The 22,433-nt window shown below is 40.7% G+C and overlaps 1 protein-coding gene across 10 annotated transcripts in view; it reads right to left on the minus strand.

Annotated features, from left to right (window-relative positions):
- The window catches only part of EMCN (endomucin), a 93,038-nt gene that overhangs the window by 22,271 nt on the left and 48,334 nt on the right, over positions 1-22,433 (minus strand). For all 10 annotated transcript variants that reach the window (XR_012904053.1, XR_012904052.1, XR_001368135.3 and 7 more), the window contains 5 exons: positions 18,094-18,222; positions 5,176-5,220; positions 4,571-4,615; positions 2,215-2,310; positions 407-431 (listed from right to left, as the gene is read on the minus strand). Coding sequence is in view for 1 of the 10 variants with exons in the window: in XM_075929663.1 (XP_075785778.1) it covers positions 407-431; positions 2,215-2,310; positions 4,571-4,615; positions 5,176-5,220; positions 18,094-18,222 (340 nt within the window). In the remaining 9 variants the exon portion in view is untranslated. The remainder of the gene's footprint in view (positions 1-406; positions 432-2,214; positions 2,311-4,570; positions 4,616-5,175; positions 5,221-18,093; positions 18,223-22,433) is intronic.

The raw sequence follows: 22,433 nt of genomic DNA on the forward strand, positions 1-22,433 counted from the left end.
GCGTTAGGAAATGCAGAGCAGAGCAACAGGAAGAAAAGAAATTTTAAAAAAATAAAAAGAAAGAAGATAAGAAAAGAAGAAAGATGGGAAAGAGAAGGACGAAGTGTACAGGAAAAAGGAAAGAGGCACACCTGTGTCCTGAAACAAGGCAATTGGGGTAAGGGACACCCAACCACTCATCTATAGCAAAGGGAAAGCCTACATGTTCAGAGCAATATAGGCGCATAGTGAGTCCTAGCTCCCATATTCTTCAATGGTGTTTCCCCCTTTTGGGTATTTTAATGGGTGTTAACAGCTTATTATATTTCAGTGGAGAAAGTTAAAGAGAAGAACCTGCAGAAATTGGTGCCTTCATAAGAGCCACATGACTAGGCTTAAAGGAATGCAAGAGCACAGTTTAACTTACCGTTCAGTTCCATTCTCTTGTCTCTCTGGAAGAAGAAACACATTTATGTTATTCTGATTGCCTAGATGTGAGCTAAATAACAGATTAAAACACAAACACGATTAGCATAAACTCATTATGAGATTTGTGTAGCCCTGCATCAAATATTAATAACACAATAAATAAATAGGAATGTTAATTTACACTTATGCATGGTCAACATGATTTAGAAAGGTGGGCAAGTGTAATTGTTATCCTTTTTTACAGAAACTCAGGAACAAGGATTAAATGACTCACAAAAGGTCACACGAAAAATCCTTGCTCCAAGACTATGAAGCTAAAGGGAACTGCTATCTGGTTTTTCCTGAACAGATTGCTCAGGCTACCCTCCATTCTATCACTGTCTAGGATAGAATAATCCCAGTTTTCATGAGGTTGTTCCAGCTTTTGCAAGCTTCATTTCGCAGTCATGTCATGTTTTGAGCTCACTTTTACTCCAGCTCCCACAGACAGAAAGAGGCCTGCATTTTTTGTTTGTGGCTTTTCATACACCAGTGTTTTCATATTGATCTTAATATCTTTGCATTGGCTGAATAAACAACATCAGAGTACAATCTGATGCAATGGTGTCATTTGAGACACAAAAGATTTCCCCTCCTTTACATATCTGTAACACTCCAAAGTTCCCACGTTGAGTCTCTAGACTTCTAGACCAGAAAAAAGGGCATACCCATATAATGAATGATATATGCCATGTATGCCACATTCTTTATTCTTGTCCTGTGGGTAGGGGATTAAATTAGACATATTTCTACAGCACTAGTTTGAAGAGTGTGGATGTTTAGGTAGAGAGCAAGAGCTAGGCAAATATTTCAAAAGAGATCCACAGATATTCATTACAATTTTAAAATGAATTTGCTTTTATTGAATGTGTAGGGGGGGAAGCCAGAGAAATATTCTTCACTTAAAATCTTCACTCCTTAGCAATGAAGATTCAGTAATTTTTCAGGCAAGAAATCATTTCCTCTCTAAGATTTTTTTGTTTGCATTGTCATTTGCAAAATTTATTACAACATGCAATTTACCTTGGCCTGTAGCATCAAGGTTTTGTTATGACTTCAAATTTCCAGCCCTCAGGAATTCCACAGAGCTCCCAGCTCATAGCAGAGAGACTCACATTATGGATTCACATTTGTGTCCCCTACTTAGTTCTGCATTTGCCTCCAGCCCACTAAGCTCATTCCCCAATGCACTTGGCAAAATTAATGAGCCTCAGTATTTTATGGGCAGTACTGGAATAGGTGGCACTGTTCTGTCCAAAACACTGCTTATTGATGAACATACTGTTTTCCCAGGGATTTTATGTAGACAAGAAAAAATATAAACATGAGGTCACTCCAAAAAAGAGGAAGAATTGATTTTTTTCCTTGTGTTTTGAATTGTGCTAAAATCAACACAGCTGAGTTTAACAACAAATCCCACCTATTTTGCACCTTGCTTTTCCAAGCAATTTTTCTGTGCAGACTAGAGTCATTGACAGTGTCAACACAGCTGTTTAAGTAACTGTTACAGAAGGGGGAGCATTAAATGGATCTGTATGTTCTACAACAGATGTTGTTTCCTCCCCTACTTATAACCCACATTGATCTAAATAAAGAAGTGTTAATTCTTTTTTTGACTAAATATTTTAAAATCAGCAGTGGTTACTTGTCTGAATACAACAACATTTGTAGGTAGGTTAAGTTTCATTATAAACACAAGCCATGTGCCTTTAATAATTAATATTATATTGAAGACTTCCTGGCTGCAGAAAAATGTTGAATAAATACCTGGGGCTCTCCTCTTGCACATCTTGTACAAGGCCACCAGAACGAATACAGAAAGGGTTATTACTATCAAGGCAATCACAACTGGTAAAATAATACCTGTAAAAGGTGGAGAATAATTATTTTATCAACCACATTCACATACATAATTTTAAACATATATAAATATCAAACTAATAAATCTCTTAAGCCCCTCCTCCGTCAGTACAGTTGATGCTATTAATTTTTCTTGTAACATGTTACATTTGTTACTCCGCATGCACTCACTAGGTGTCAGGCTTGCAGCCTTTTTGAAAACCAGGCTCTTAGGCAACAAAGGAAGGATTAGTGGCTTTCTCATTCATCCTTCATCATTCTGAAGTCTTACATATCAGACTCCTAACCATGCAAAGTGCATTTGCACGGTTGTGTCTTTAGACCACTAAGGTTCTAATTTCTCCCCACATGGAAATTCTCTAATAACAATAAAAATACAAAATATTCACCAGCCCCAAAATAAATGTTCATCACTCATGTTTCAGGATCATTTTTTTAAACATATATTGCAAAACAAGGGAGATTTGAAATTCACTGACTAAAGTGATTATTTCTCTTTGAATATGGTAATCACAGAAAGGTGTGTAGGAGGTCCACAATTTAGTACCATTTCCACAATACCTCTGATGACCAGAAATACAAAAAGAAAGATTTATTTTAAAACTTAGGCAGTTTGTCTCCTTTTATTATTTCCCACCATCTGTTGTTTCCTGACAGGTGTTTCCCCACCAAACAGTAAGAATTTGTAAAATGAAATATTTATGTAAGAGGCACATTTTCTGGAAAATGTACATCAGGCCCAGTTTCTCTCTGTTTATAATTTTTCATGGCGCTATCCTGGCAGGTTTAAGTTTAACAAGCTAGCTTGGCGGCCTAAAGAAGGGTTCTCTGCCCTGCAATGTGGTAAATTCACTCATTAGCACTCCCTAAGATGACAGAGCACCGCATCAATTCAACAGCAACCTTCTCTCACTGATTCAATAGTATTATTGCCTAGATTCTAGAAGACCTGGTTCCCAGACCACCCGCCAGCTCTCTTAGGCTACATCTACACTGCACAGTTATTTTGGAATAAGCTATCTGTAATAGTTATTCTGATATAACTTATTTCGAAATAGCCCATCTACACTGCAAGGAAGACTCAAAATTAATCTGAGGCAGGCTTCCCTAATGTAGATGTGCTATCTCGAATTATAGGCCCAGAAGGAACAACTTACAATGGCCCAGGTGAGGGGCTATTTCGAAACAGCAGAAGTGGAGCATCTACACAGCCTTATTCCGAAATAACTATTTCAGAATAGGTGTTACTCTTCATAGAATGAGGTTTACAGAAGTTGGAATGAGCTGCCCATTATTTCGCATTTATTTTGAAATAACGGAATTGCTATGTAGATGCTCACAATGTTATTTTGGAATAATAGCTATTATTCCAAAATAACTTTGCTATGTAGACACACCCTTAGAGGATTGCTGAGGAAACAACAGGTTCAGACTCTGGGGAAGAGCACTGGGGGAATACTTTGCATTATTAGTAGCACACTTTCTATCAGGCAGTATACACTTGCAGGGATACTACCTGGATCCAAAGGGAAGGCTGATTTAGATTAAAAAAAAGTTGGCCAGTTTAAAGGGCCTTCATGGTAGGGGGAAAAATGGGGGAGTAACATCTTCATGGCTCCACCCAGGATGAAGTTGATCCTTTTCAAAAAGTTTCTTGAGCGGAATTAAAATACCTGTACTGGATCTAAGTTGATGTATTAGAGAAAACTGAATTTTTATATAGCTGAAATAATATTAGAAAGGGCATTAGAAAGCAGGATGGCAGTAATACTGCCTCACAGAGATGTACGTGTGTTTCATCATATACAAGAAAAGGAGCAGCACCCTCATACCAACTGCTTGAAGACATTTGGAGAATACAACCAAGGACTGCACATGTTTACCCTGTGCCTTAACTGGCTCTTTCGGCATCTAATTAAAGAATTGTGAGAGGTGAGCAATTAAGTCATGCATTTCCTCATGTCTTCATTCAATGGAGCAACTGAGTTGAGGTTTTTCACTCATGTCATGCTGCCCTCGATCCCTGGGAATAATTGCATGACTCTGAGGTGAGAATCATGTTAGATCAGTGCTCATTGAGTCCTGCTGTTCTTTGAGTGAAGTCATACAACAGAGACAGTTCAATTGGTTTTATAATGGGGCCTGTGAACCAGGAAGGACTGGGATAAAGCTGTTAGTTTCATTTCTGATCACTCACCTAAAAGCAAAACCGTTTCTATCAGCAAATTCTAAAGATGGAGAGTGAAGAAACATATATACGCACCAGAATAATCCTCTTTTGTGATACTTCTACCAGTACTGCCAGCATCTATTAGAAAAGAAACTAATTATCACGCGGGTTAATTCATACTTTGTTTTGTAATAAGCACTCCCTACTTCCTTTCATACAGCCAGTTCTGAAATAGGAACATGGCTATCCCTCCCCACCACTGACACACATGTTCTACAGAACAGAGAAGGTATCTCAAACTTTTTGGGCTCCGGAGCCCTTTACATGCATAAAAATTTATAAGGAGCCCCAGCGATCCACTGATTGTATGTGTTGTACCTAACGATGTTTCCAGTTTGTCAACCTTGCGGAGTCCCTGGAGATGTCTTATGGAGCCCTGGGGCTCCACGGAGCACAGTTTGAGAAACGCTGAACTGACAAATTGCTTTGGTAACCTGGGCTCTGTGGTAGGGTGCATTCTACTTGAGGGGAATCTGCGGTGGATTAGAAGATACTCATCAAGTAGAAGGCTTTGCACTCTGTCTTGTGGGTGTTGCCTAGCATACAGCCCTGGGATCATCTATGTCACTCACCTAAAAGCAAAACCGTTTCTATCAGCAAATTCTAAAGACGGAGAGTGAAGAAACATATATACGCACCAGAATAATCCTCTTTTGTGAAATTTCCACCAGTACTGCCAGCATCTATTAGAAAAGAAACTAATTATCACGTGGGTTAATTCATACTTTGTTTTGTAATAAGCACTCCCTACTTCCTTTTATACAGCCAGTTCTGGAATAGGAACATGGCTATCCCTCCCCACCACTGACACATGTTTTAAAAAACAGAGAAAGTATCATTTTGGGCTGACAAATTGCTTTGGTAACCTGGGCTCTGTGGTGGGGAAATTCTACTTGAGAGGAATCTGTGGTGGATTAGGAGAAGATACTCATCAAGAATGAGGGATGTGCACTCTGTCTTGTGGGTGTTGCCTAGCATACAGCCCTGGGATCATCTATGTTCTCACTGACACACAGTGTGTCCTGTATACATTTTCAGTGTTCATAAGTTGCAGTACTGTTCAGTGTTACAGTACAGATCTTTCCTGCCATGCAATAAAAAAAATATGGGTGAAGATTAAACATGCATCCAAAAGAACAATCTGACTAAAAGTATCCACAGGCAGATGCCAATAATAAAGCAACAGGATGAAACTTCAGTACTTACTACTTTAGCCACTTTCTTGAGAAAGCAGAAGATGAATGCTTACCCTACTTTGTTTAGAGACAGAAATGGCTGGTTAATTTAATCAGCACTTGGAGTTCTGTAGGGATTTTCCAGGGACTGTCTTCTACCTTTGGGCACTAATCTGAGTCAGGTATCAATTACCCAGCTAGTTTATTACTTCACTGCAGAAAGGTTAAAGAAAAACAAAATCACTGCACTTAAAAGAAAAAGCAACTGCCTGTGCTTCCCTACTTACATTTCACAGCACACATGACTATGTTTTTTTCAGCAAGGAGGTTTGAGACCTGTGAATAACAAGACCTGCTACTGTGCAGCTAAAACTGTATGTGCAATTACTATAACTAAGCATACAAACTGGGCACATGGGCTGTGTAAGCAAAGTGTTAGATGCCTATTAATAATAAACTAATAGAAAGGCTTAGCATTTACATACTGATAGGCTGTGTCTACACTGGCATGAATTTCCGGAAATGATGAAAACGGAATACTATTCCATTTTTCAGTTTTTCCGGAAAAGGAGCATCTACATTGGCAGGCTGCTTTTCCAGAAAAGCCCTTTTTCCGGAAAAGCGTCTGTGGCCAATGTAGATGCGCTTTTCCAGAAAAGAGCCCCGATCGCCATTTTCGCGATCGGGGCTTTTTTCTGGAAAAGACTACTGGGCTGTCTACACTGGCCCTTTTCTGGAACAGTGTTCCGGAATAAGGACTTATGCCCGAGCGGGAGCAGAATAGTTTTTCCGGAATAGCGGCTGATTTTGTACTATAGAGTGTCGTTGCTTTTCCGGAAATTCAAGGGCCAATGTAGACAGCTCGCAGCTTATTCTGGAAAAGCGGCTGATTTTCCGGAATAAGTGGCCCAGTGTAGACACAGCCATACAGTATAAGAAAGCTCTCATACAATATAGGGAAAAAAAAAGATGTATTCAACAGAGCTAATAGCACACAGAGTCATAGAGCTGAAAGCCAGATTCATCTAACTGCTTGTATATCATAGGCCACAAATCCTACCCTCAGACTAAACTGAAATCCAAAAGTATATCAAAGAATTACACAGCTTATAGGAGACTAGCCTATTATGTGAAACAGAGTATACAGTAGTGGTATGTATAATACCTGCGATAGTTATTACTTATGTTATGGTAGCCTCCTAAAGGGCCCATTCAAGATGGAGTCCCAATGTACTACATACTATGCACAAACATATACACACATAATAATAGATTAGAGTCCCATTGTACTGTGCCCTTGCGCGCACGCATGCACACACACACATACACACACACACACACAGAGTAACAGATAATCCTTATCCAAAAGTGCTTATAATCAAAATAGAGTGAGAAAAAGGAAGTACTCTTAGCTCCATTTTACAGACAGAAATTGAGGCACATATAGAGATTAAGTCACATTCCCAAAGTCAGAGGAAATCTGTGGCAGAGCCAGAAACTGAACTTACAGCTCCTGAGGCCCAGTCCAGTGCTTTAAAAGCCTAGACTAGCATTTCTTTATATTAGTCTATAACTGTGTAGGGAAAGCATGGAATTGTAGTGACAAATTGAGTGTCCATCCCTTGTAAGCCTCAGAGTGGAATCTGTCTCCTGCTGCATAAATTTCAAACTCAAGATTTGTCCTGAGAGAAGCTTCAGTTTTTAATCTACTCTTCTTAAACTGCCCATAGCACTGTGTTTATAACACACCAATCTGATCAACTACAAGATAGTATCTTGCCTACACTTGAGGAAGAAAAGAAATCCCACCCCTTCCCCAACAGGCTTGCTGGATATTACAGGCTTGTTGCATTTTCCATACAACTAGAAACAAGAGGTATTCCTGGGAATGTTTAACATGCAACATGTTTGGTTGGTAGCAGCTGGACTGGGAATCATGAGATGGATTCTCTTCCCTGCTCTGTTACTAACTGGTTGTGAAATCTTGGGAAAGTCACTTGATCTTGTTTTGTTCCCTTCGCACCTTATTTTTGTCTTTTCTAGGATCTTTGTGGCAGGGATAAATGTTTAGTATGTATTTGTACAGTGCCTAGCACAATGGGGCCCTGATCTTGGTTGGCACTTTTAAGTGCTATAATACAATATAATCATTGTCCAAGGCCCAGAGCCATTATCTTTTCTCAGGACAAGTTACCTCTTCCAAGATGACTGCTGGGAGATGAAGATGCAAGAATGGAGTTCACAAGCCATCCTAAAGAGCCTGAGATCATTTTAATCATTTTCATAATTCAGTGCTGTCTCTTGATTTTTCCAGAGGAATATTATCAAAATCATTTATTATCTTACCCATACTCACTATAGCAAGAAGTAGGCAAGCAAACAAAGCACAAATTCAACTAATCACTGTTTAAATCCAGTAACAGAAACAAATTAAACAGAAAGGCTACGTCTAGACTGGCACCTAATTCCGGAAAAGTCATGCAAAGCAGGTAAGTCAGAATAGGGAAATCCACAGGGGATTTAAATATCCCCGCGGGATTTAAATAAACATGTCCGCCGCTTTTTTTCCTACTTTTCCCCAAGCCGGAAAAAAGCGTCTAGACTGGCACGATCCTCCGGAATAAAGCCCTTTTCCGGAGGATCTCTTATTCCTACTTTCAAGTAGGAATAAGAGATCCTCCGGAAAAGGGCTTTATTCCGGAGGATCGCGCCAGTCTAGATGCTTTTTTCCAACTTTTCCCCAAGCCGGAAAAAAAGCGGCCGACATGTTTATTTAAATCCCACGGGGGATATTTAAATCCCCCGCGGATTTCCCTATTCTGACTTACCTGCTTTGCATGACTCAGCATGTGTGTTCTCAGGTTAGAAGCTAAGGATTTAAATTCATTCTTGCATTCTTTTTCTAGCTCACTTCATTAAATAATCCACAGAAACACCTACTTATGTGATTTGACTGGCTGGAGACTAAACCATTTACACAAACCAGGAGGTTAATTAAAATGGCATTTTACATCTATGAGATGCTCAATGAAAGCTGTAACAGTTAAAAGAAATCTCTATTCAGATGATAAAGTGGGTAAAGGAATACAAACTTGTACTCAATTATCAGTTTCATTAGTTGAAATTCTTCCCCACACCAGGCCTATTCACCTATACACTCTGTCCTGAATGTGAATTTGGAACATGTTTAACAAATAGAATATGATCTGTGCAAGTGTTGGAATAGGACGACAGGGATAGTCCTGGCTGCAGGAGGAGAAGTAGAGGAGTTGTTTTTTAAGAAAACACAGTTCTAATTCCTTAATCTAAGAGCAAGAGTAGTAAGAGTTTAATCATTACATTCTGTGATTTAGGAACTCCTATCCACCTTTGACTATCTCATCTGACCCTATTGCTCTAAACCTTGTTCTTCCTTGCCGCATCCCCTCCATAACTACCAACTGTCTCCTAGCTGGTGTGACAATAACAGGTCTACTCTTATGGGGCTGGAGAGGATGGGGTGGAAGTGACCTTGAACAGCACCAGCAGGAACAGAGACGTGTAAAGCCATTTGTGCTTTATGCCATTGGGTTGTAGCCAAGGCCCCATTTGCTGCAACTAATATATAGTATTCCTAAAAAGTTCTCTGTCTCAAACTTGAATAAGTGCCTTTCAGTAGATAGCTGACATTTAACAGGCAAGCATCTTAAGTGTCTTACTAAAACAAAGTGAAGTACTTCACTGCGATAGGTAAAGACTTACTCCAAATCCTCAAATTCCACAAATCCTTTTAAAAATTAATATTCATGAATTATCTTAGTGATTTTGGCTAGTAGTCTGCAGAGCAGCAGGAGTAATGTGCATCGTTAATGAAGAAGTGGACTTTATAATGCATCATGCATAATGCTTGCTAGCCCATTACTGTCAGATGCCACATTTGCTTCCATAATGGTCTGTGCAATACAGTAATTCCTGTTCTTGTTATGCGGATGCTGTGCCATGTCTAGACAACAGCAAAGTCAGAAATTAAGAAGGCTAATGCACAGTTCAGAGCTGGAGTCCCGGATTGCCATCTCACCCCATGGTGTTCCTATATTGAAACAATATTAAACTCTCTTGCATGAACATCGTGCAAGTCGATGGGAGTTGGGTATCAAATTACTCTTTGAAATTCTCCCTTTTTCTATACTGGCCGTGGAGTGGTGACCCTTTGGTGTGACCCCAGCTACCCAACCCAGAGGATAGCTGATTGCGACTGTTTCTATCTGTAGTGCCCCTCATTGCCATCAGCCTTGTTTTGGTGGTCTCCAAATTGGCTTACCGAAAGGGGGCTACCTTTGAAGAAAGAAACAGCTGGGGCAGGCAATGAGGCTTGATATATTAGTGATATGAGAAAGAGCTAGCAGCTGTTCTCCAAAACTATTAGAAGCTTCCAGTTTGTACAGGTGTGCAATTCAAGATATTAATTTTGATCTATGTTGGGCCTGGCTCCCTTAGAATCTGTCTCTTTCTTCATGTACTACCCTAGCAGCTGAGAGGATGTTTTGCTAACAACCAATAAGTAGAATGGTGTGGGATTTGAAGGGAAGGCTCTGGGGAGCTCTCAGCTCTGGAATTCTCTTCCTCCAGTTGTCTCAGAGAACCACCACCAGCCAAGAATGCATTTAGTGAAAGGTTCACCTATTTTCTTAGGACTCTTTCCTTGCAGGGCAGCAGAGGGGATTATAAGGGTATGTCTAGACTATGTTTTTTTCCCAAAAGGAGAATTGCAAATTTGGCACAAATTTGCATATCTTCTTCTGATCGCTTTTTCAAAAGCAGGTTTTTTGAAAGTGAAAGTAGTCTGGACACCATTTTTTTGCAAAAAAACCCCTTTTTCGAAAAATTGCTCTTCCTAAAAAATGAGGTTTATACTGTTTTCGAATAAGGTTTTTTTCCCGAAAAAATCCATGTCCAGACTACTTTCACTTTAGAAAAACCCGCTTTTGAAAAAGCAATCGGAAGAAGATATGCAAATTTGTGCTGAATATCTCTTATTTTATTGTGGGAGAATCTGTAAGGAGAGGTAGACTTTAACTCTGCAAGACATGTGCTCTGTACTCCAGTTCCTTTGAATGGTGAAGCAGCCCACATACAGTTGAGTGACAGCTGCTTAATTCAGAGCAACCCTACATGGTACCAAGTGATAGATCAGCCTCTATAGCAGACCAGAATCCGGGAGTTGTGTAAAATCATTTTTGCCCAGTACTGTGCTTTCAGGTGTGCCCGATGCAGGCCTCTGCATAATGACAAATTACACCAAGGCTACGTCTACACTGGCCCCTTCTTCGGAAGGGGCATGCTAATTTTGAAAGTGGGAATAGGGAAATCCGCGGGGATTTAAATATCCCCCGCGGGATTTAAATAAACATGGCCACTGCTTTTTTTCCGGCTTTGGGAAAAGCCGGAAAAAAGCGTCTAGACTGGCCTGATCCTCTGGAATAAAGCCCTATTCCAGAGGATCTCTTATTCCCCCGCGGATTTCCCTATTCCCACTTTCAAAATTAGCATGCCCCTTCCGAAGAAGGGGCCAGTGTAGACGTAGCCCAAGTGTAATCTTGAACACTTCACTCATCTTCTGGTATGTTACACTGCCTCTCCATTAATGAAACAATGGGAGATTTATTTATTTGTGAAACATTACACAAGTGCTATTGGTTGTAAACATTATTACTACTAGCCAGAATAGTCTCCCTAAAATGTAGAATGACTGCTGTTGTGTCTCTACACCACAATTGGGATTCAAGTAAACATACCGATCTCTCTACATATTACCCCTCCCCAAAACCATATTTTAAAAGAACATTACTAAAGTTGCAAAGTCAAGCACACAGGGGTCAGGAAATGGAACCTTAATTTGTCCTCTTTGCATCTATGCAGGTTTTGGGGTGTATAATGTTCTAGGTTTTTTTAAAATGAGAAACCTCATCATGTGGTCTCCTATGGATACCCACAAGTTTCAGCAGAAGAATTGGAACCTTCCAATCCATCACAAAGACCTCAGTTGCATTCTGTCTGGGCACCAGGCTCTATTTATCTTCACAGAGAAAGGGCTAGATGACTTCCTGAGGTGTCTTCCAACCCTAATCTTCTACGAGTCTATGGTTAAGGGGTTACTTGATTACAGTCTATAAGGATATACATAGGGCACAAATATTTAACAATAGACTTTCAGTCTATCAGAGACAGGTATCACATAATCCAATGGCTGTAAGTTGAAGCTAGACAAATTCAGACTGGAAATAAGATGTATTTTTTAAACAGTTTATTAACCACTGGGACAACTTAACAAGGGTGGGTGTGGATTCTCCTTCATGATCAATTTTTAAATTGAGATCAGATTTTTTTCCCTAAAAGATACATCATGGGACAGTGTTTCTTAAACTTTTTAAGACTGAGGAATGCCAAACAATAATTTTTTTTAATGAGGAACACCGAGGATTTTTTGTTGAGCCTTTAAGGGCGGCCATTTTGAACTCTATTATTCTCTGCAGCACACCTCTGACTGCCCTGTGCCACAGAACACAGTTTAAGAAACACTGTTCTAGGAATTATGGGGGAGGGAGCTCTATGGTCTAGGCCATTTGGGAGGTCAGTGGTATCGATGAATAACGCACACTGTTATTCTGACAGATCTCTGGTCAGTTTGGACACAGAATCAAGGCCATTAGAGGACTCTCAAATTATTTAATGGGATACTATCCATGTTAGCAGCCCACCTTATCCAGAGATTACAAAAATCACCTAACCCGTGACCATTATTAAAGCTGCAACACATGAAGTATCTTTTCCAGATGTAATCTGCACTCTGCCAAAGTTAAAAAAAAAAAAAAGGATAGAGAACAGTGAAGAGGGGAAAAAAGGACTGGGTTACCCTCTGTCTTTCCTTCCATCTCAAATATGCAGTCAAATACCAGCCCTTTGGCTCAGCGGTGGTATATAAACACAAGTGTTCAGACAGATAACATCATAGATATTTTCAATATTTGTCGTCTCAAAAAAGATATACAGCCCCAAGTTATGAACGCATCGACTTACAACCATTTGTATTTACTACCAACCTCCTATACAGCTGGTCCCCGAGTTACAAACGAAATCCGCACTTATGAACAACGCGGCCATACATAAGTGAATGTAATCTGACTTATGAACAGATCGAGTTACAACCTAGTGTTTGGTACATAACTCATTCATAAGTCGGGGACTGGCTGTACTGGCATTAGAAAAGGTTCAGAGAAGGGCAACAAAAATGATTAGGAGTTTGGAACGGGTCCCATATGAGGAGAGATTAAAGAGACAAGGACTTTTCAGCTTGGAAAAGAGGAGACTAAGGGGGGGGGGGCGGAAATATAATAGAGGTATATAAAATCATGGGTGGTGTGGAGAAAGTGAATAAGGAAAAGTTATTTACTTGTTCCCATAATATAAGAACTAGGGGCCACCAAATGAAATTAATGGGCAGCAGGTTTAAAACAAATAAAAGGAAGTTCTTCTTCACACACTGCATAGACGATCTGTGGAACTCCTTGCCTGAGGAGGTTGTGAAGGTTAGGACTATAACAGGTTTTAAAAGAGAACTAGATAAATTCATGGAGGTAAATCTATTAATGGCTATTAGCCAGGATGGGTAAGGAATGGTGTCCCTAGCCTCTGTTTGTCAGAGGGCGGAGATGGATGGCAGGAGAGAGATCACTTGATCATTACCTGTTTGGTTCACTCCCTCTGGGGCATCTGGAATTGGCCACTGTCAGCAGACAGGATACTGGGCTAGATGGACCTTTGGTCTGACCCAGTATGGCCATTCTTATGTTCTTATGTAAATATCCAACCAGCAGACAGGTGTTTGGGGGCAGAGTCATGCACAGCTGTTCCACAGAAAGAGACAGAGTAACAGATACTGTCATTGTTCTGTCTGTTCCTAGTCAACCTCTTTTGGGGCTGTAAGTTAGAGGGGCAGATGCTCTGTATAAATAATCTGGGAAGACTTCCAGATTTGTCATTGAAAAGTGAAGTATGCAACACTGACTGTGCTAAATCCTTGTTGGGTGGTGAGCAAAACAATTCTTTGGCACAGCTGACTGCACTTTGGTTTGAAAATATCTGACTCCATCAATGCAGAGACGGTTAGAAGATTGACGGATGGTGAAAGAGACCAATAACGAACCTTCATCCTTTGTATTCTCAAAAGGTCCACTGCCTAAATAGCCTCAATACCCTGTAATTTTACTTCTTCAATTTTTAGAGGACAGTCACATGAAACTGATATACAAGCAAAACAAATGCTTAAAATACAATCCCGGCAGAGTTCTCAGAGGGGATTATTGCAGTATAAATCAGAGTAATACTGACCATACTTTTCTGTGTAGCTCCAGTAATTATGTAAACCAAAACTGCCATATTGGATATGTCCCAATCTTCTCAGTTGTCATATGCATTTTGTTGCTCAAAAGCTGCAGCCAACACAGTAACTTTAAGATAAAGACTCTGGCCAAGAGTTCATATATAGTTGTTTGCTTGTATATCAAGATGATCAAACCTTTATGGCCTCATTCATATGAGGTGTCTTGTTGGTTTTAGGGAGATTACTCTTGTGATTTAAATGAGCGGGATTTGGCTCTGACCTGTACAATGAAGATGTCCGTGGCTGTAGTAGGGGGTCAGTTCATTTGACTATAGCCTAAATCAGAATACTCCTATCACCCTATTTGGTGGACCTACCTTCATATTGCCTTAACATACCAAGTCCATGATTCCTTCATGAACCATTTCATGCATCGTTTGTTGATAAAAATTAAAAAAAAAAAGTCACACTATCTGCTATTACTTGTATTCAACTGGATTCTAATCTACTCCCCTTAAATATCCCGTGTTTGCTTAAGACATAGCAGAATAGCATTACATGCTCATTTGCCCAGCTGGAGGCATCTCAGAATGAGCCATTTGTCCAGTAGTATGTATATTATGAGGTACAGGTTAAAGTAAGATGAGTCTGGGTGACTAGGGGCAAGATTGCAGCTTGCTTTCAATGGCTATAAATTCCCTTTATTGGCTTGAGTAAGCAGAACTATCACAGAGCTCCCCCTCCCTCGCTGGCAGCTGTTTGTCGACTTTCACCACTGCATTACAGTAGTATCGGTCTCTGAAATTCCCTGAAGTTCTTTGGTAGGCTCCCCCACTCATTTCAGGTGCTTTCCTGCTCTCTTAGATGCTCCTCCCTCTCTCTAAGCTTTCTGATAGAGTTAGCTGGGAATTATGAAGAAAAAGTCATTTTTGTAAAAACAGTTTCAATGGGAAATTTTCAAGTTTGCAGAAGTTTGTTCCATTTCCTGTTTGGAAAAATCAAAACAAAAAATATTTTGTTTTCAAGTTGCATAAAGCTAAATCAAACTACTTTGGTTGGTCGGACCAAATCTTAATCTTTCATTTTTGGATCAATTTAATATTATCTTTTGTTCACTTGAGCTGCATTATTCTCCTGGGCTGGACTACTTCCCCACAATGCACTGTTACCTCCCATTCACTTGAACTGTGACAGCACATTATGGAAGATGTAGTCCAACCAAAGAGTCGGGGCCTTAATGGAGAATGAAGGCCTGAAGGAGAGACACAGCTTCTCAATGAAATACACAGTATTTCTATTAACACTAGATGGGCCCAAGCTAATGAACTGTAAATTCACAAGACTGTTAAAGCTATTTAATGGTTTCTGTGATACCCTCAATCTCTGAACAATTGGATTCATGGTAACTTTACAGAGGAGAGAGACAAAAAAACCCAGTACCAACCACATTTCTAAAAAACTCAAAAGCATATACAGAGTATGTGATGACGTGGGGTTGGAGAAAGATTTTACTGGCATTTGTTTGGGATAGCCTCTGTAACTTATTGTTGGCTCTGTCCCTCATAAATATGTGGCTATAGTAGGCTTATTGGCTCTTAAAGACTAAAGTCCCCAAAACCAATAAATCAAATACCCATTGCATTATATCACAGCTGAAGATTACATATGGGACATGACATATTTGCCAAAGACTACCAAGCAGACCAGTATATCAAAAAAATTTCCAACCATGATATGTGCAATGTGCTCTCTGACCACAAATCCACTGAAGTCAGTGAAGAATCCTAGAGATTTCAATGGACTTTAGATAGGGGGTCTTTAAAAATGAGCAAAAACATTCTCGCTAGAAGGTTGATGATTATGCATTTTATTTAGAGCCCAAGTAAATATTTCATCATAGAGAATCACTGGACATGATGAAGTACTGTGTGTTTACTCCAGTTTTATACCCATGTAACTTTACTGACAATAGTTGAGTCACACTAGAATAAGACAGGAATAATGCAGTGGTGAATGAAGTTCATCCTATTTAATCTAGTACATCAAAGAGCTACCATGGGCCCATAACTTTGTTCTATGATCAGGCAATGCATCTCTCTCAAAAGTGACACTTTATAGGGCTCCAGAAAATGATTGCTGAGATCTGAAACATATGCATCCATGTTAAGCCGGAGTTCACAACAGCTGTTATGTTTCTAGTAGCCAGTGGAGCCTGGGGTTCATTCTTAGACTAGATTCTCCAAGAATAGTGTGAGTTAGAGTCGTTTTCTGCTGGAAGTGTATAAGGCTAGGTAATAGTGTCTACTCATCTCAAAGAGAAATGATTTTTAACTGTGCTGACAGCTGCTACAGACAGCAGTCTGGATTGATCATAGACTGCTGTATGATTTTTTTCCTCATGATTCCCTGCGGTTTTAAAGTTTCAGGGCCAAATTTTCCTCTTAATTTCCGTGCAAGCAAAACTATCATCATAGGTGGATTTGGCCAGGGTGTAAATGATAGAAAAATTTAGACCAGTTGGCATTAAAAGAAAGTCAAATAGGCATCTTGAGGTTATTCAGCAGACAGCAGAGGTAAACTAGACAGCCACATTGGTCTCATTGGACCATAAGAAACCACTGTCCATCTAATCTGTCATCTACCTTCAGCCTTGTTCAATACCTTATGATTCAAAGTAAGGTGAAACCTCCACACCAGACAGTTGTGGGTTATAGAAGATTAGTGCCATCATGACCTCAGAAATGTTCATTTTATTCCCTGAACAACATCATTTGGTTACCCTTATAGCATTATGTTTGTTTCACAAAATCATAGAATTGTGGGACTGGAAGAAACTTCAAGAGATCATCTAATTCAATCTCCTGCACTCACAGCAGGACTAAGTATCTAGATCATCCTTGATCTTCTTAATGTCCAACCTAACCTTCTTTGCTATAATTTAAGCTTATTGCTTCTTGTCTTAACCTCAGAAGTTAGAAAAGAATTTTTCTTCCTTTTCCTTGTAACATTTTATGTACTTGAAAACCTGTTATGTCCCTTCTCAGTTTTCTCTTCTGCAGACTAAACAAACCCATTTCTTTAAATTCTCTCTCATAGGTCATGTTTTTTAGACCTTTAACCATTGTTGTTGCTCTTATCTGGACTTTCTCCAGTTTTTTCTCGACCTTCCTGAAGTGCAGTGTCCAGAACTGGACACAATAGTCTAGTTGAGGCCTAATCAGCATAGAGTAGAGCAAATGAATTACTTTTCATGTCTTGCTTACAATTCTCCTACTAAAATATGCATAATGATGTTTGCCTTTTTCCCCCTGGCATCGATGTTACACTGTTGACTCATAGTTAGGTTGTGATCTATTCTGACCTTCAGGTCCCTTTCCACAATACTCCATCCTAGGCAGCCACTTCTCATTTTGTATGTATGCAACTAATTGTTCCGTCTTAGTGGAGTAGTTTGTATTTGTCCATATTGAATTTCATCCTATTTTCTTCAGACCATTTCTCCAGTTTGTCCAGATCATTTTGAATTGTAATCCTATTCTCCAAAGAACTGGCAACTCCTCCCAGTTCAGTATCACCAGCAAACTTAAGTGTACTCCCTTTGCCATTCTCTAAATATTAATGAAGTTATTGAACAGAACCAGACCCATAACTGATCCCTGTGGGGCCTAACTTGATACGCCCTTTTAGCTTTACTGTGAACCACAGTTTGTAGAATTGTTAGTGATAGTAAAAATTATAATTGGTTTCCACTTTTAAATTCCATCCACAGTATTTGCCTCAGCGACCTCCTGCAGCAGTGAATGCCAGTGCATGACTTTATGGGGCTGAAGTATGTCTTACCATTTTATTGCATAATTTATAAGGCTTTAATTTCATTGAGTGGCCCCAACTCTGAATCTTTTGAAGTTCACACATCGCTAATTGTTCTGCAAATGGTAACTGGCATATCACAGTGAGCAGGGCTGTTTCAGAGAAATGGTTCTGTTCCAGACCACTGTATGGTGCAGGGACTCATCACTTACTTGTAGTGTTAGCACTGCTGCCTGTTGGACTGGTTCTTGTTCCCGGAATTTGAGATGGCCTATCAACATTAGAAATGGATTCTTGAACCGACTTCTTGGATTCTGAAGTTGTTGTACTGTTACTCAGACCTGAAAAGAAGGCAGTCAAATGAGATACCATGCTTAATCCTCGCAACCCACCCTTTCTTTCCCTCTCAACCTTCCTCCCTCTCTCTAGCGCTACTCCTTAATTGCTCCCAGCCCCACTGTTAGAAGGTGTGGATGGGGTACCTCACCCTCTGGCAATTCTTTGTCAGATAAATAGACCCCAAGGGGTGATTAGTGCTAGCACAACTTGCAACAATCTTGAGGCTTCACTAAGCCATACCAGAGGCCAAAAGAGCCACAGGCCCTTTTTCCAGGATTAAGGGAATGGAAAAGTAGCTTATAGCCACTTTCCTCTTACCCCACTCCTGTGATAAGTAAAACCTGGTAAGAACAGAAGTGGATTCCTGAAAAAGTCTGTTTCAACTATACAGCTAATCATCTGACAGTCACATGGTTTGATATTATACAGGTTTTACTGATAGAAATTAACAATTGGGTCAATTGTTTCATTCTCTGTCATTGGGCGGATTTATCCTGCTGCTTAGAAAGTACAATATCCAGAGATCATGAAATGTACATGTAAATGTCTGTTCTTGCCATTATTGCAGCTCTCGGATGCTTGATAAAGAGTCAGGGCTATTTGTGGAAGAATGAGATTTGCACTCGAGGTGAGTCTAAATTGATCACGTGATGCACCACGCAAAGCAGCAGAGCTGAAGGTCATTGAATAACAATGACACAGAATTTAAGATGTCATGATTGAGTGGATAATTTATATTTTGTGCCTGTCTTTACCTAACAAAAGGCAAGATGCTACCTTTTGGATAAAAACAGCAGGTACTAAATGACAACACAATATTCTGTCTCTGACTTAGGCAAAGTCTATAAGAGCCAGCTATAAACCAATGGAAGACTGTCCACACAAGGGGTTTAACAAATAAAACAAATTATATATTTAAATTGGTGCATATTTTTTACGTAGATTGCAGCAGCCTCAGGGAGGATATGCTTCAGATATGTACAGTGTCTCTGAATTCCTCCTAGTCTTCCCAGAGAGCCCCCCTTCTCCAGAATCTCCATGCAGACCCTTGCAGGGTATGTGTACACTACAATAAATTACCAGGGGCTGAACCGTGTCAGCTGACTCAGGCTGGCAGAGCTATAAAATTGGAGTGTAGATGTTTGGGCTCAGACTCCAGCCCAACCCCCTTGACCCCATAAGCGGTGGGGGTCTCCGAGCAGAGACATCTACACTGCAATTTTAGAGCCCCACAAGCTCAAGGCAGCTGACACGGGTGTTTGATTACAGTGTACACATATCCCTGAGTCCTGATTTTCAGTGATGCTGTACACCAGGCTGAACCAGTGTCTCCAGAGAGAGCAGCAGATGCTCAGCACCTCTGAAAAACAGCTCACTTCAGGCCTTCAAAACTCAAGGGCTTTGGCACCTTATCCCACTATCAAGCTACAATCAGAGCTCAGGGACATCATTGGCCCTGGAGCCATCCTTGGCAAAATGGGCAAAGAGACTGCACGTAGCTGTAGCTGCAACAGCATGTTAGCTGCATGCTGCCATCCCTACTTCCTTGGCAGGGGTAGGTTTAAGACTCATTCAGAACCTGTTCTGTAAAATGAAAATGGATAACAAAAAGTACATTTGTACCACATTACAGAATTAAACTATGCTGGGTCTGGTAGAGGCCTTTCTTCTCCCAGAACCTGGGGGAGCGACAATCTGGCTCGGGGAACTAACAAGCATAAGGGAAGGCAGCATAAGTGGGGGATTTCAGGTTGGGGCCTTTGCCTCTTTCCTGCATCATGTATATAGATCATCCAAATAGCAGTGCTGCAGGGAGCACTCACAGCTGTTGAGCAGGCATATAGCAAGTAGTGTTCTTTACACTGCTCCAAAGGCATCATGACTGTTTCCCCAGACTTCACCATCAAGTTGGTAAGAGCCATAATTGCTCCCTTAAGGTTCAGGCTATATTCTGGAAAGTCTAGAAATTTACAAGTAAGGCTGTGCTGCCTGCACCTAGCCCACTCTGCACATAGTATCACATATTGTAAAATTAAATATGCTAGTCTAGTCTATATTAGAAATCAGTGATTTGCAGACTTTTATTTAAATACTTTTTAAAAGCTGTTTTAAAGGCCCATTTCTGAATTCCCATAGCTTACACAGCAAAGGGATTTTTAAAAACAAACTTATTATACTGAATTTTGACCCAAGGCTTACAAACAAAACAAAACAAAACAAAACACAAAACAAAACAAAACAAACCCTGTTATCATGTAGAGGTTTATTAGGGGAGATAATGATAGTAGCAGCAGGTCCAACCAACAAATGGTTCTGTTATTGTAGCAGCAATAATATAACGTCATGACAATCATGTTAGTAAAAGCCTCTGGTCAGAGGATGAAAGGAAAGCCAGCCTTGCAGGAACCCTTCCTGCAAAGAGGCATTCCACCATAAATACACACAGTGAGCTGTGCAAAACAATCAGGTGAATGAGTGAAATGAGGAAAGAGGCATCTAGGCATCTTGCTCTGACATCAATCACCAGTCCTGCATGCAGCTGTAATCCCACAGGGATCACATGTTCCATGAGTCGCCTCACAACTGGCAGCAACCCAGGTCTACGTATTCTCCTTGTACTTAGTTGCTGTGAGAACATATTGTTCTGGGGAACATGGGCTGCATGCTGTATATTCCGCAATGTAGGGTAAGTGGGAGAAAATAAACTTCATTTACCTTTCTGGATTCAATTTATTCAGCCAGGGTGAAATTCACCCTTGTATAGAGGTATGGCCTCTCAGACTTGGAATCTCAAGAGGCGTGCTGCTTTCCGGGAGCTCGAATGCAGGATGTTACTGAGAGGCTTACAAAACTGATGAAACCTTCAGATCGCTATCCCTTCCTTCTTCTCCATGTGGGAACTAACAATACGGCCAAGAATGACCTTGAGTGAGTTACTGCAGATTACGTAGAGTTGGGAAGAAAGATCAAAGAATTCGGAGTGCAAGTGGTGTTCTCATCCATCCTCCTCTGGACTGGCTAGGGATCGTTGAATTGAGGGAGTAAATGCGTGGTTGCGCAGGTGGTGTCGCAGAGAGGGCTTTGGTTTCTTCGACCATGGGACTCTGTTCCGGGCACAAGGATTGTTAGGAAGAGATGGGATCCACCTAACAAAGAGAGGAGGGAGCATCTTTGCGGGTTGGCTTGCAAACCTTGTGAGAAGGACTTTAAACTACGTTCGTTGGGGGGACGGTAACCAAAACCCTGAGGGGAGTGGGAAAGTCGGATACTGGAAAGAAATGCAAAGGGGAACTATCAACAAAGGTGGACTCCTGATTCAAATGCAGAGGATAGGGCGATCAACAGGCTATCTAAAGTGTTTGTATACCAATGTGAGAAGCCTGGGTAAAAAAGAGTTGGAGGCCCTGGCCCAGTCCAAGAAGTACAATTTGATTGGGATACCAGAGACTTGGTGGGATGACTCGCATGACTGGGGTGCTGTCAAGGAAGGGTATAAACTGTTCAGGAAGAACAAGCAGGGGAGAAAAGGAGGAGGAGTTGCACTGTATGTAAAAGAGCACTATGATTGCTCAGAACTCCAGTATATAGAGGGAGAAAAGCCTGTTGAGAGTCTATGGGTCAAGTTTAGAGGTGTAAGCAACAGCAGTGATGTTGTGGTTGGTGTCTGCTACAGGCCGCCGAATCAGGTGTATGAGGTAGATGAGGCATTCTTTGGACAACTGAGAGAAGTTTCCAGATTGCAGGCCCTGGTTCTCATGGGGGACTTTAATCACCCTGACATCTGTTGGGAGACCAATACGGCAGTACACAGACAATCCAGGAAGTTTCTGGAGAATGTTAGAGATAACTTCTTGGTACAAGTGCTGCAGGATCCGACCAGAGGCTGTGCTCAGCTTGACCTGCTGCTCGCAAACAGGAAGGAGCAAATAGGGGAAGTAGAGGTGGGTGACAACCTGGGAAGCAGTGATCACAAAATGGTACATTTAAGGATCCTGACCAAAGGAAGAATAGAGAGTAGTAAAATACACACCTTGAACTTCAGAAAAGCAGACTTCGACTCCCTCAGACACCTGATGAGTAGAATCCCCTGGGATGCTATCATGAAGGGGAAAGGAGCCCAGGAGAGCTGGCAGTATTTTAAAGAATCCTTACTGAAGGCTCAGAAAGAAACCATTCCAATGTGTAGCAAGAGAAGCAAATATGGTAGGAGACC

Source organism: Pelodiscus sinensis, chromosome 5, assembly GCF_049634645.1.
Source record: "Pelodiscus sinensis isolate JC-2024 chromosome 5, ASM4963464v1, whole genome shotgun sequence".
In the NCBI taxonomy this organism is placed as follows: Eukaryota; Metazoa; Chordata; order Testudines; family Trionychidae; genus Pelodiscus; species Pelodiscus sinensis.